The sequence below is a fragment of the Callospermophilus lateralis genome, chromosome 2 (genome assembly GCF_048772815.1).
Source record: "Callospermophilus lateralis isolate mCalLat2 chromosome 2, mCalLat2.hap1, whole genome shotgun sequence".
Lineage (NCBI taxonomy): Eukaryota > Metazoa > Chordata > Mammalia > Rodentia > Sciuridae > Callospermophilus > Callospermophilus lateralis.
This window is the reverse complement of record NC_135306.1, coordinates 198,499,363-198,511,589: the sequence shown is the minus strand read 5'-3', so window position 1 is coordinate 198,511,589 and position 12,227 is coordinate 198,499,363. Positions and strand designations below refer to the sequence as shown.

At 37.9% G+C, this 12,227-nt stretch overlaps 1 protein-coding gene and 1 non-coding gene across 2 annotated transcripts; one reads left to right on the top strand and one right to left on the bottom strand.

Moving 5' to 3' along the window:
• Nucleotides 1-5,009: 5,009 nt before the first annotated feature.
• LOC143391843 (olfactory receptor 5B3-like) lies at nucleotides 5,010-9,406 on the top strand. Its single transcript, XM_077108607.1, has 2 exons — nucleotides 5,010-5,029; nucleotides 8,485-9,406. The coding sequence occupies exons 1-2, from the start codon at nucleotides 5,010-5,012 to the stop codon at nucleotides 9,404-9,406; spliced, it is 942 nt and encodes a 313-aa protein (XP_076964722.1).
• Trnav-uac (transfer RNA valine (anticodon UAC)) lies at nucleotides 7,815-7,887 on the bottom strand. Its single transcript has one exon. It is a non-coding gene; the product is annotated as a tRNA-Val (tRNA).
• Nucleotides 9,407-12,227: the final 2,821 nt, after the last annotated feature.

Sequence of the window (12,227 nt, the reverse complement as noted above, 5' to 3'; positions counted from 1 at the left end):
AACATAAGAACAGAAACCGTGAAACCAGTGGAGATGGTTTAGGACATTGGATGAGTAAAGGCATTATTTATTTATGTATTTATTTATTTATTTTTACAAATAAAACCCTAATCTCAGAGAACTAAAGTAGAAATAAGACACATGGGATTGCAATAAACCAAAATGGTTGTGCACAGCAAAGGAAATAATCAAGAGAGTCAAGAGACAACCTACAGAATGGAAGAAGAGATTTGAAAACTTTACATCTATCTAGAAGGGCATGGGATATTCAGAATATAGAAGGAATCCAAAACTCCAGAGAAAAACAGAACAAAACAAAACATAAAACCCAGACAAGCAAATAACCTGATTACAAAATGGGCAAACAGACCTGTGCAGCGACGTTTCTCAAAGACATACAAATGGCCAACTGGTATATGAATAAAAGCTCAGCTTCACTAATCATCAGGGAAATCCAAATCCAAATCACTGTGAAATGTTACCTCACCAACGCAAAGCAGCCTTATGGAAAAACTAAAACTAACTAGTGCTGGCAAGATGTAGAAGAAAGGAAACCAACCCTATATGTTGTGGGTGGGAATACAGATTATCACAACCATATGGAAAACTGTGATCCACCAATTTCAACCCTGAGTTTAAATTCAAAGTAAATTAGGTAAGCATGGTCTACTAATTGCATCTATTCAGGAGGCTGAGGTGGAGGATGGCAAGTTTGAGGCCAGATTGGCTAGTCTGGGAGACCCTAACTCAAAAATAAATACATAAAAATAATTTAAAAGGGTCAGGGATATAGTTCAATGGTAGGCAGCCCTGGGTTCAATCCATAATACCATAGTTAATACCAGGGGCAGTGGCACACGTCTGTAATCCCAGTGGCTCCAGAGGTGGAGGCAGGAGGATAGCAAGTTCAAAGCCAACCCCAGCAATGGTGAGGCACTAAGTAACTCAATGAAACCCTGTCTCTAAATAAAATACAAAATAAAACTGGGGATGTGGCTCAGTGATTGAATGCCCCTGAGTTCCACTCCCACCCAACAAAAAATTTAAAAAAAAAATGAATTCAAAGGAAATGAAATCAGTATGTCAAAAAGACATCTGTACCCTAGTGTTCTGCGTGTGATGCTTCCAATAGCTAAGAAATGGAAACAAACTAAGTGTCCAAGGACTGATAAGTGGATTAAGAAAATGTGATACATATGCATTAAGAAATTTGGTTCAGTTATAACAAAGAATGAAATCCTGTCATTGGCCACAGGAGATCATTATATAAAGTGAAATAAGTCAAGCGAAAGACAGTTTCTGAATGACCTCACTCATGTGTGGAATCTTGAGAAGTCCTCACAAAAGTTAGGAATCGAGCAGTTTTTACCAGAGGATGGATATAGTAGGGGGCAGGAGTGTTTTGTTAGGAGCAAGAAGATCTGGTGAGTCATGGAACAATAGGGAGACTACAGGTAACTCTTAAGCAGTGTGCACTTTAAAAAGTCAGAAGCAAGGATTTTAAAGGTTTTTTCCTCAAAGAAATGATAAGTATTTGAAAAAACGGATATGTTAAACTTTGCTTAAATGGTACACGCTATGTTTATGTATAAGACAATTAATGGTATGAGTCAATATATTTTTTTGTGTGTTTTCATTTATCAGTAAAAATAAATTTAATTTTAAAAATATAATAATGAGCTTGATCCCTAAAGGCTCTTTAATTGCTTCTTCTTTAGAAAAGCAGGACAGGGAATTGTAGATAGTCTCACGGGAGAAATCTCCAGAGGTCTCCAAATCTGTATAATTCTCTCTGGATCTCTATGAACTTGCCTCTGAAATCCCAAAGACTCCACATCACTTTGTTTTAGAAGAAACACACTAGATGCCAGCTCCACTGGACATCCTTTCTTCCATCTGCATGATTATCGTTGGTATGCAGCCTTCTTTAAACCTGAGGGTTTGCTATGAGCCTTCAATTATGGTCAGAGAAACACTCCAAGGAAAAAAATCACATTGGTTGACTTTTAAATGATATTATTTGCTGGGAGCCATCAGCCAAGTAGGTATGACAAATTCCTTGCCAGCTTACTCCCATGCTGTCTAGTGGAAGGACTTCTGAAAGGTGACCTTGCTCAAGGACCAGGGCAGGATCCGTGTTTAGGGTGTTCCCCCTTTAGAATAGGGCGTATCCTGCTGCTGAGTTCCTCTTGAGTGCTTAGGGTCAGACAGTATATTTTGGGAGACAGAAGCCCATGCGGAGTGGATTTGGGCAGAGAACGTGGATTCCCCCAGAGCGTGTTTGTAGATGGCCGGTGTGAGTTCGGGAATAAAGAATTGCTGTTTGAATCTACAAGCTGTGTGGAGACTCGTGATTTGTGCCCAGCCAGAGACTGCGGCATCTGGTTTGGCGGTCCGTACGAGGGAACATCTGAAAAGAAGGTAAGTGAAATTGTTCGCCCCTGAGGAAGAGCGAAAGAATGGGTGAGCATTTCAAAAAACAATGTGTTCTTGTTCTAATTTATTTTGTTTTTATTTCAAATTGCCTGTTCCTAGAACTTTCTCAGGCAAACTGGGGAAAATGGTTGACTCAAGGGTTTAAGTTGTTCACCTCCAAGGAAGAGAAATTGTTAGAGGAAGGAGGAACTCCAGTAAGACCAAGAACAGCTAGGGCATATGTTGATACAATACAAAAATGCAGCCCGTGGCTTTTAAGCGAGAAGTTGTTAAATATATCAATGGGGCCATCATGGTATCCTGTAGAAGGATTTTTCTTCAACAAGAAAGAGATGGCTAATTCTGTTTACTACGCTTATCTAAGATCTTGGTTTTTACAGACATCTGATTAATTTACAAAGCTAAAGTGTTAAAATATCAACCACTAAATATGAAATCAAGTACTCTTTACTTATTAAGTTCCATAAGGTAATATATTTAATCATTATGTGTATTTTCATAAATTGGTGAATGAAAAAAAGTTTAATATTGCTTTGGTCTATGTCTTTGCTGAAACAAGGTTACTAAGTGTTAAGATTCTATCAGGTGTAATTTACATACAAAGAGTATAAGAAGTTTCAGTTGGGTTTCAATTATAGTATTATAGTACCATAAAAACATAAAAGTATTTCATCTTATTAAAGTGGAGTAATTTATCTAAATCAAAAATTTTATAAGGGTTATTTCAGAATGTGAATTTATAAAAAGGGTTAATGGCTAGAAAAGAAATATTAAAAGATTGAAGATGTGAAAATATATTTTAATATGGAAGGTTAAAAGAAAAAGAAATGTTTCTAGATGAGATAATCTCTGTGTGGTAAAGTAAAAAGTTGTAAAATGTCATTTAAAAAAATTTTGAGGAAACTAGACTTACTTTAAAAGTTTGAGAAAGGAAGAAAGAAAAAAAAAGTTATTTGTACATGGCAGATTGAGACAAAGCTTCTTAATGGAGTAAAAAAGGCCTTTGGTTTAAGGGCAGCCATGTAAACTAACATTAAGCGATTTAAACAGAATCTAAGCCTCGTTTAAAAGAGTGAAGCTGTAGGTGGTGAAAAAGTACATTTAAAAGTACAGTATAGATGATAATTGGAAGGCTTTAAAAGGTTAATTTGAAGGTGGTTAAGATGCCTTCATGACGGAGAAAAGATTGTGTCATTCGAAGCCTAGTTAATCTTAAAAATTGGAAAGGGGTATATATCCCCCAAAGATAAACTTAAAATAACCCTTTTTACTCTAAACTTTTTAAATTTGGATTCATCAGGACTTAGTGCTGCGGAAAGGCATATGTATGCAAAAAATGTACATAAGCCTAAAGTTCTTTGGAAAGATATTCTAACAGGACAATGGAAAGGTCCTGACCCAGTGATTGTCTGGAGTCGGGGTTTTGTTTGTGTGTTTCCACGGGGAGAACAGCAGCCGATTTGGATTCCAGAAAGACTAACCAAAACGATTTCTACAGATCGAAAAGAAGATGATTTGACTCAAATCCATAACAGCTGATATCCAGAACTCCAGCTTGGCCATTCTTACATCTGCGACTGTGATTAACCAGGATGCTTTTTTCAATATCTATTTTATTATTGCATTTTCCACATCATAAGGTTCTATTTTTATTTTTTGAGCTCATACAAACCTAGGTTAATGTTTTTTTGATCAGTTTTATTTTTTGACTGTGGAGTTTTTAAACATTGCAATGGAGATTTCACCTAGGTAAAGCTACAAGACCTTTATTATTATCTTATGTGTTGTACATTTGTTTGCACATTTGTGTTTTGTGTTGTATGTCTGTGTGCGTATGTCCGTATTTCATATATGAGGAGCGCTCATAAAATATGGATCCAAATTATTATTTTTTTTATTCACGTGATTTAAATGGCTTAATTTAAATTAGGTAAACAGCTGTTAAGGATTGTTTTTAAAGGTGGTTAACAGATCTGCTTGTTTACTAATTTAAATCAGGTAAACAGCTGTTAAGGATTGTTTTTTAAGGAGGTTAACAGATCTGTTTGTTTACTTTCACCTTTCCTTTTCATTATATTTAATAATTCTTTTCAGGTTAATGTCTTTTTAACATCATTGCCAGAATTCCTATCTTCATCCCAATAAATATAACTCAACAAGTATGCTCAATCAAGGAGTCAACTTACTTTGGGAGGAAACGGACTTTGGGAAGAGACGGACAGATTGATAGATTCCTCCCCTTTGAACTGCTTACAGAACTTGCCTGGACTATGTAACTACGTTTAGTGCAGCAAATTGTGGTAATGCTGGCATATCTTTGCTGATGGTGTCACCAGTGATCTTTGCTGATGGTGTCACCAATGATGCAATTTTTCCAAAGGAACTGTCAATTGGCTTGGTGTCGTGGCATTTCTGTATCCTCCTCCCTTCTGCTAGTGATGGTCTAAAATTTGGGGGCCAATGGCTATATGCTGGACCGGTAGTCAGTGATGGGTATGATCCAATTGCAGTGGTATCAACCTAAGACAGGAGGCTGACGCCTAAAGGTCAGTTGCCTAAAGGTCAGTTTTCCGATGACGGGTAAGAACCATATGTTGAATTGGACAACCTACCAGGCACGGTCCTTAAGCCACATTAACCTCACTCCCCCACTGGCACCAAGGCCAAATTTGGGGGCCAACAGAGGTGAGGCAAAGAACCTCACCCCCCCACTGGTACATAGACCTATCCACAAGTATGGCTGTATGCTGGACTGGTAGTCAGTGACGGGTATGATCCAGTTGCAGTGGTATCAACCTAAGACAGGAGGCTGACGCCTAAAGGTCAATTTTCCAATGACGGGTAAGAGCCATATGTTGAACTGGACAACCTACCAGGCACGGTCCTTAAGCCACATTACTTGTTGTTTAATTAATCAGAAGGGGGGAGATGCTGGGAGCCATCAGCCAAGTAGGTATGACAAATTCCTTGCCAGCTTACTCCCATGCTGTCTAGTGGAAGGACTTCTGAAAGGTGACCTTGCTCAAGGACCAGGGCAGGATCCGTGTTTAGGGTGTTCCCCCTTTAGAATAGGGCGGTTTAGCATAATAGGAGATTAGGGTGTTCCCCCTTTAGAATAGGGCAGTTTAGCATAATAGGAGATTAGGGTGTTCCCCCTTTAGAATAGGGCGTATCCTGCTGCTGAGTTCCTCTTGAGTGCTTAGGGTCAGACAGTATATTTTGGGAGACAGAAGCCCATGCGGAGTGGATTTGGGCAGGGTGGATTTGGGCAGAGAACGTGGATTCCCCCAGAGCGTGTTTGTAGACGGCCGGTGTGAGTTCGGGAATAAAGAATTGCTGTTTGAATCTACAAGCTGTGTGGAGACTCGTGATTTGTGCCCAGCCAGAGACTGCGGCAATTATTTTTATGAGACGTTCTTTGGATGCTTCATTTATTTATGGGCATGATCTGTGAATTGAGAGAAGTAATATTACCCTATGTATTCTATGTAGAAGGAGGGGTAAGTAATTCTTCCTCGGGGCACAGAAAGAACTCATGGTAGAGTCTGAACTAGGTCCATGTTAACTCTCTTTACTCCTTTTCTGCTGCCTTAGAGAACATGGAGTCTTTTGGCAACTACCTGAGAGAGGTCTCCTTCAGAGCACTTGTTCCATTTTCCATTCCTGACTTAATGAATTTAAAAGTACCCCTCTGGGTAAACTGCCTTTCACTTCTAGCAGAGTGGTGAGTTCTCTGTTCCGTAACATTTCAGGGAGATGTGTAAGTCATGCAAGAGCACTGGGCTACCTGTGCCTGCTATGAGTTATTCGAAATCGGAAAGAAAGATTTCAGAAAGTTTCTAATAACTGAAGCAAGTCTATGAATAAATATCAAAACATCTATGATGGAGACTTTAGTGATGCATAGAACAAATCTTGCTTCTTTTTCAACAACTAAAAAAATAAAGACAAAAAGTGTGACAGATGATACTTTGATTAGAGAACTTACCTGTTCAGTCTATATTTGAATGTCATCAAAGTTTAAAATGCAAACAGAAACAAAATCCTAGAAGTGAAATGATCATTTTTTTAAAGTACAAAATGATCCTAAATGAATTAACAGGATGGGAACTGCATGTAAATCTTTCACTATTGTCTTAGGCTTATTCTTGGGAGGTGGCTCTCACTTGTGAATTTTGAGTCTTTCTCATTCTACCTAAATTTTAGAGCCTCGCCCAACTTCTCTTATTCTTTCCTTTCTGATAAAACATAAACAACAATACAACCTACTTTACACCTGCACACTCACACAACGCTTCCATTCAGATCCCTTAGGATATCGATAAAGCACGGTATATACCAAAAGTGACCAAGGGCATTAAGACTGGCAACCATGATGTCTTCATGGGAAGGCTCCAAATTTAAGGTGTCAAATCTTAAAAGAAGTAGGGTCGGCAGTATCCAAATCGTAGATTTCAAGAAAGAAATTTTCCACCGGACTGGTGCACATGGAATCGCAGCAACAGCAGTCACATGCTTAGAGTAACGACGGAATCAGTGGAGAACACACAGACCTAAATGGCCAGTCGTGAGGAGAAAAGAAAAAAATGGGGAAAGAAGCTTTACGCATCAAGGTCACCCACAACTGAAGGCACGAATCTGAGCATCCACCTCTCAGGTGATCCAGTCATCAAACCAGCACAGACTGTTATCCCTTTCTAGCCACATGACGCTTAGCACCACCCATCAGGATGTTCTAGGCACCCAACATTTTATTTTCCTTTATGTATTATTTAGTGTTCATAAGAATACCTCAAAGTCGGTCTCTTTAATGTCTTCATTTTGCAGATGGAAATATGATGTTCATAGGAGTTACGTTAGGGCCAGTGACATTTAGGTGGTGAACAGTAGGTCCGCTGCGCATCTCTTCTAGGAATCTGAACTCAGAGACCTCTGAATCTGATATGCCTTCTCTCTCAATCCCCTCTTCAGGCAGCACATGGTCCCACCATCCCAGCTAACCAACCACAGCCACTGTGTGTAGAGATGTGCTGTGTTGGTTCAAGAGTCAGATTCATCTCTGCCTAATCAAAGGTCATGCCTTTAGGCACATCTGTATCAACATGTGTAGATGTGCTGCTGATGATAAGCATGAGATTGCTGGGGAAGGTTAACATACAACGCAAAGCTTATCAATTAATTTAGGGTCTTTTGTATTTGAAACAAGAACCATTTCACTGTTACACATTTGCTTATTTCTTCTATCTCTAATTAGAGGCACACATTATTGTAAAGGGGATGAATTCACCGTCTAATCAATCACTCCTATAGATCACTATGAAACCCCAAATGCTGCTTGTAATTCACTTTATTTAAAAAATTTTTTTATTTTTATTTTTTGGTGATGCTGGGGATTGAACCCAGGGTCTTGTGCATGTAAGGCACAAACTCTACCAACTGAGCTGTATCCCCAGCCTGCTTGTAATTCACTTTAGCTCTTTAGACTTAGAAACCATTCAGCATGGGTTAAGGATTGGCATGGGTTCAGAGCAAAGATGGTCAATTAAAGATTTCACCAATATGAATGAGTTATTCTATCTGTTATACATCAATATTTACATGAATGTGACAATGAAACAAATTCATAATGTTGTTTAGAGGAGACACAGAATGCAAACTTAATATTGCCTCTAGCAATTACTAGAAGGTGAGCACTGTGAAAATTTCATTTTTTTTTCTAGGAGGCTTTGGTAGATTGAGAGATATGACCATAGAAATAATTTTCATTAAGCAGTTTAACTGACTACATCTCAGATTAACAATTGAAAAAAAATTGAATTGTTTACATGATTCCTGAGATGCTACAGCATGCGACCATCTATATTAGCCATGCACTCAATTTGATCCTGAAGGTCATGTTTGTACTAGAGAATGTCATCTTATTACTGCAATTAAAGAATAAATAACGTGCATATACTTTCAATTTTCAACTCATTCCTTTATCATTCTGTTCTTTCTTCTCATAGCTGTAGAACACTCAGTGATTCTCAGGTAACTGATGTAGAATAGGACAGAAGTGACACAGTTCATCCTTCTGGGACTGACCAATGACCCAGGTTTGCAGCTTCCCCTCTTTGTGACCTTCCTCCTCATCTACACCATTAATCTTGTTGGGAACCTGGGGATGATCCTGTTGATTGTCTTGGACTCCCATCTCTACACTCCCATGTACTTTTTCCTTGGCAACCTGTCTCTGGTGGACATTTGCTACTCTTCAGCTGTCACTCCTACAGTCATGGCTGGGCTCCTTCTAGGAGACAAGGTCATCTCCTACAATGCGTGTGCTGCTCAGATGTTCTTTTTTGGAACCTTTGCCATTGTGGAAAACTACCTGTTGGCCTCAATGGCCTATGACCGCTATGCAGCTGTGTGCAAGCCCCTGCACTACACCACCACCATGACGACTGGTGTGTGTTCACACCTGATCATAGGCTGCTATGTCTGTGGATTCCTGAGTGCCTCCATCATCACTGGGAACACTTTCAGTCTCATCTTCTGTAAGTCCAATGTGGTCCACCATTTTTTCTGTGATGTTCTAGCAGTCATGGTTCTCTCTTGTTCTGAGAAACATATTAGTGAGCTTGTTCTTTTTTATATTGTGAGTTTCTGTATCTTTTTTTCTCTCCTCATTATCTTAGTATCCTACATGTTCATTTTTATCACAATCCTAAATATGCACTCAGCTGCAGGACATAGGAAGGCTATATCTACCTGTGCCTCCCACTTTACTGCAGTCTCTATTTTCTATGGGACCCTAATATTCGTGTATATACAGCCCAGCTCCAGTCATTCTGTGGACACAGACAAAATTGCATCTGTGTTCTACACTATGGTCATCCCTATGCTGAATCCTGTGATCTACAGCCTGAGGAACAAGGAGGTCAAGATTGAATTCTTAAGGGACTGGGTTGAAAAATCAATTGAGATTTGAATTGGTTTTCCTCTACATGTGGCTTGATGATTTTCTCTGGCAGCCTTTAGAATTTATCCTTATTCTCAATGTTAGGCATTTTCATAATAATGTGCCTTGGTGGGGGTCTGTTGTAATTTTGAATATTTGGGGTCCTGTATGCTTCCTGTATTTAATTTTCCCTTTCACTCTTAAGGTTTGGAAAATTTTTAGATATTATTTCATTGAAAATATCATGCATTCCTTTTGTTTGTATCTCCAAGCGTTCCTCTATCCTGGAAAATTTTAAGTTTTGTCTATTCATTTTATCCTATATATCTTAAAGTTCTGCTCATGGTGTCTTAACATCTATTCTCCATGGTCAAATTTATTTTTAAGATTATATATATTTTGTTCACATTGCCTGAGATTCCATCTTTAAAATGGTCTTGTTTGCTCTTGATAGATTCCAGTGAAATTTTATTCAGTTTATTGATTCCTTCATTTTGAGGATTTTGGCTTAATTTTTTTCAGAATTTATATCTCTTTATTAATGTAATCTTTTGCTTCTGCATTTTCTCCCTGACATTATTCTTTGCCTCACAGATGAATTTAACTATGAACATTCTAAACTCCTGAAATCAATTTTTAATTCAGTCAATGAATTCAGGTTTGTTGTATTTTTGTTTGAGACAATTTGTTCCCTTGTTTGTTTGTTTTTTTGTTTGTTTTTGTGTGCGTGTGTGTGTCTACTCATCTAGCAGTTGGTTTCGAGGCAGTAGAATTTTATCTTGTGAAATTATAGTGTCCATCAAGGTTTTCTAGTACCTGACAGTTTAGAGGGAGACAGATAATAACAACAACCAATGCAAACAATTTACAACATTAAACCAAATAGATCTTGTGATAAAATCTACAATGTTGATTATTACAATAATCAGAAATTATATGATCAGTTCTTGCTCACAGTAAAAACAGTGAGTTTACATAAGGGTTTACAATTTTAGGGATAAAACAGAAGTAATGTAGAATGTGATGATTATATTAGAAGAGGAGAAAAGTAAAATTAAAAAAATAAAGAAAGAATGAAAGAAAGAATAGTGTTTGGCTATTAGCAGAGGAATCCAAAGTGAGAATCCAAAAGTGAGAGAAAAATATAAATAAAATTTTAAAATATGAAATTTCAAAAAAGGAAAAAATACAGAAAAGAAATAAAAATGTATAAGAACAAAACTCATATATACTAATCAAATATCTTAGTCCTCAACATATTGATCCATGAAAAATAATTGCCTTCAAGTACAAGGGTAGAAATGAGAAAAATTAAAGATATATAAATATGCATAACTATGCAGTTAAAGTGCAAGAAGTAAAATCCGTAATCAATAAATGGGCCGGGCACAGTGGTGCATGCCTGTAATCCCAGTGGCTGTGGAGTCTGAGGAGGATAGAGAGTTCAAAGCCAGCCTCAGGAATGGCAAGGAGCTAAGTAAACTCAGTGAGACCCTGTTTCTAAATAAAATACAAAAAAAAATGGTGGGGGATGTGGCTCAGTGTTAGAGTACCCCTGAGTTCAATTCATGGTACACAGCCTCCCCCCAAAAAAATAATCAATAAATAGTAGGATATCAAGCTAAAAATCTTCTTCACTGCAAAGGAAATAATCAATGTGAACGGAAAGCCTACAGAATGGGAGAACAATCTTTGCCACTGCATCTCAGATAGAGCATTAATCTCCAGGTTATACAAAGAGCTCAAAAAAACTTAACACCATAACAAATAACCTAGTCAATAAATGGACAAAGGAACTAAACAGGAACTTTGTAGAAGAATTATGAATGGTCAAAAAATATGTATTCAATATCTCTAGCAACTAGAGAAATGTAAATTAAAACTACACTGAGATTTCATCTCACTTCAGTTAGAATGGCAATTATAAAAAATACAAATAACAATAAATGTTGGAGAGGATAAGGGGAGAAAGGTAATCTTACACATTGCTGGTGGGACTGCACATTGGTACAACCACTGTGGTAAGCGGTATGGAGATTCCTTGGAACACTTGGAATGGAACCATCATTTGATCCAGCTATCCCATTCTTCAGTCTATACCCAAAGGACTTAAAATCAGCATACTACACTGACACAGTCACATCAATATTTACAGCATCTCAATTCATGATAGTTAAGATATGTAAACAGCCTAGGTGCCATTGAACAGAAAAATGGAATATAAAATGTGGTATATCTACACAATGGAATATTACTTAGTCACAAAGCAGAATAAAATTATGACATTTGCTGTTAAATAGATGACACTGGCGAATATCATGCTAAGTGAAATAAGCCAATCCCAAAAAACCAAAGGCCAAATGTTCTGTCTGCTTTGTGTTACTGTGTTGGTTAATTTTATAAGTTAATTTGAAGAGATTAAGGGATACCCAGATACACAGTAATACATTTTGCCATGTATGTCTGTGAGGGTTTTACCAAGAGTCTAGTATTTGAAACTGTAGACTTGGTGATCAATGTGAGGGGCCATCTGCCAATCCACTGACGTCTTTCCTGTAGATCAAAAAGCAAGAGAAGGGGAAATTCTCTGTCTCTGTCTGTCTTTCTCTCTATCTTAACTGGATCATCCATCTTCTTTCACTTTGGACACTAGAAATACTGATCTGACCATGGATTTTGGCACTATGGTCTTCAAGACTTGCCCACATTACACCTCACCTTCCAGGCTTAGACCTTTAAAGATCTTCAGACAGAATCACACCACCTCCTTTCCTCATTCTCACCTTGCAGACAGCACATCAAGGGCTTCTGACCGCCATATCTTCTGAGCCTGAAATGAGAAAATTCAGGA

What these genes read in the sequence shown, in the direction of transcription:
- LOC143391843 (XM_077108607.1), top strand. Translation starts at nt 5,010, where the DNA reads ATGACGGGTAAGAACCATAT. An exon ending in ATGACGGGTAAGAACCATAT is followed by an intron (nt 5,030 to 8,484) that starts GTTGAATTGGAC and finishes GATGTAGAATAG; the next exon opens with GACAGAAGTGACACAGTTCA.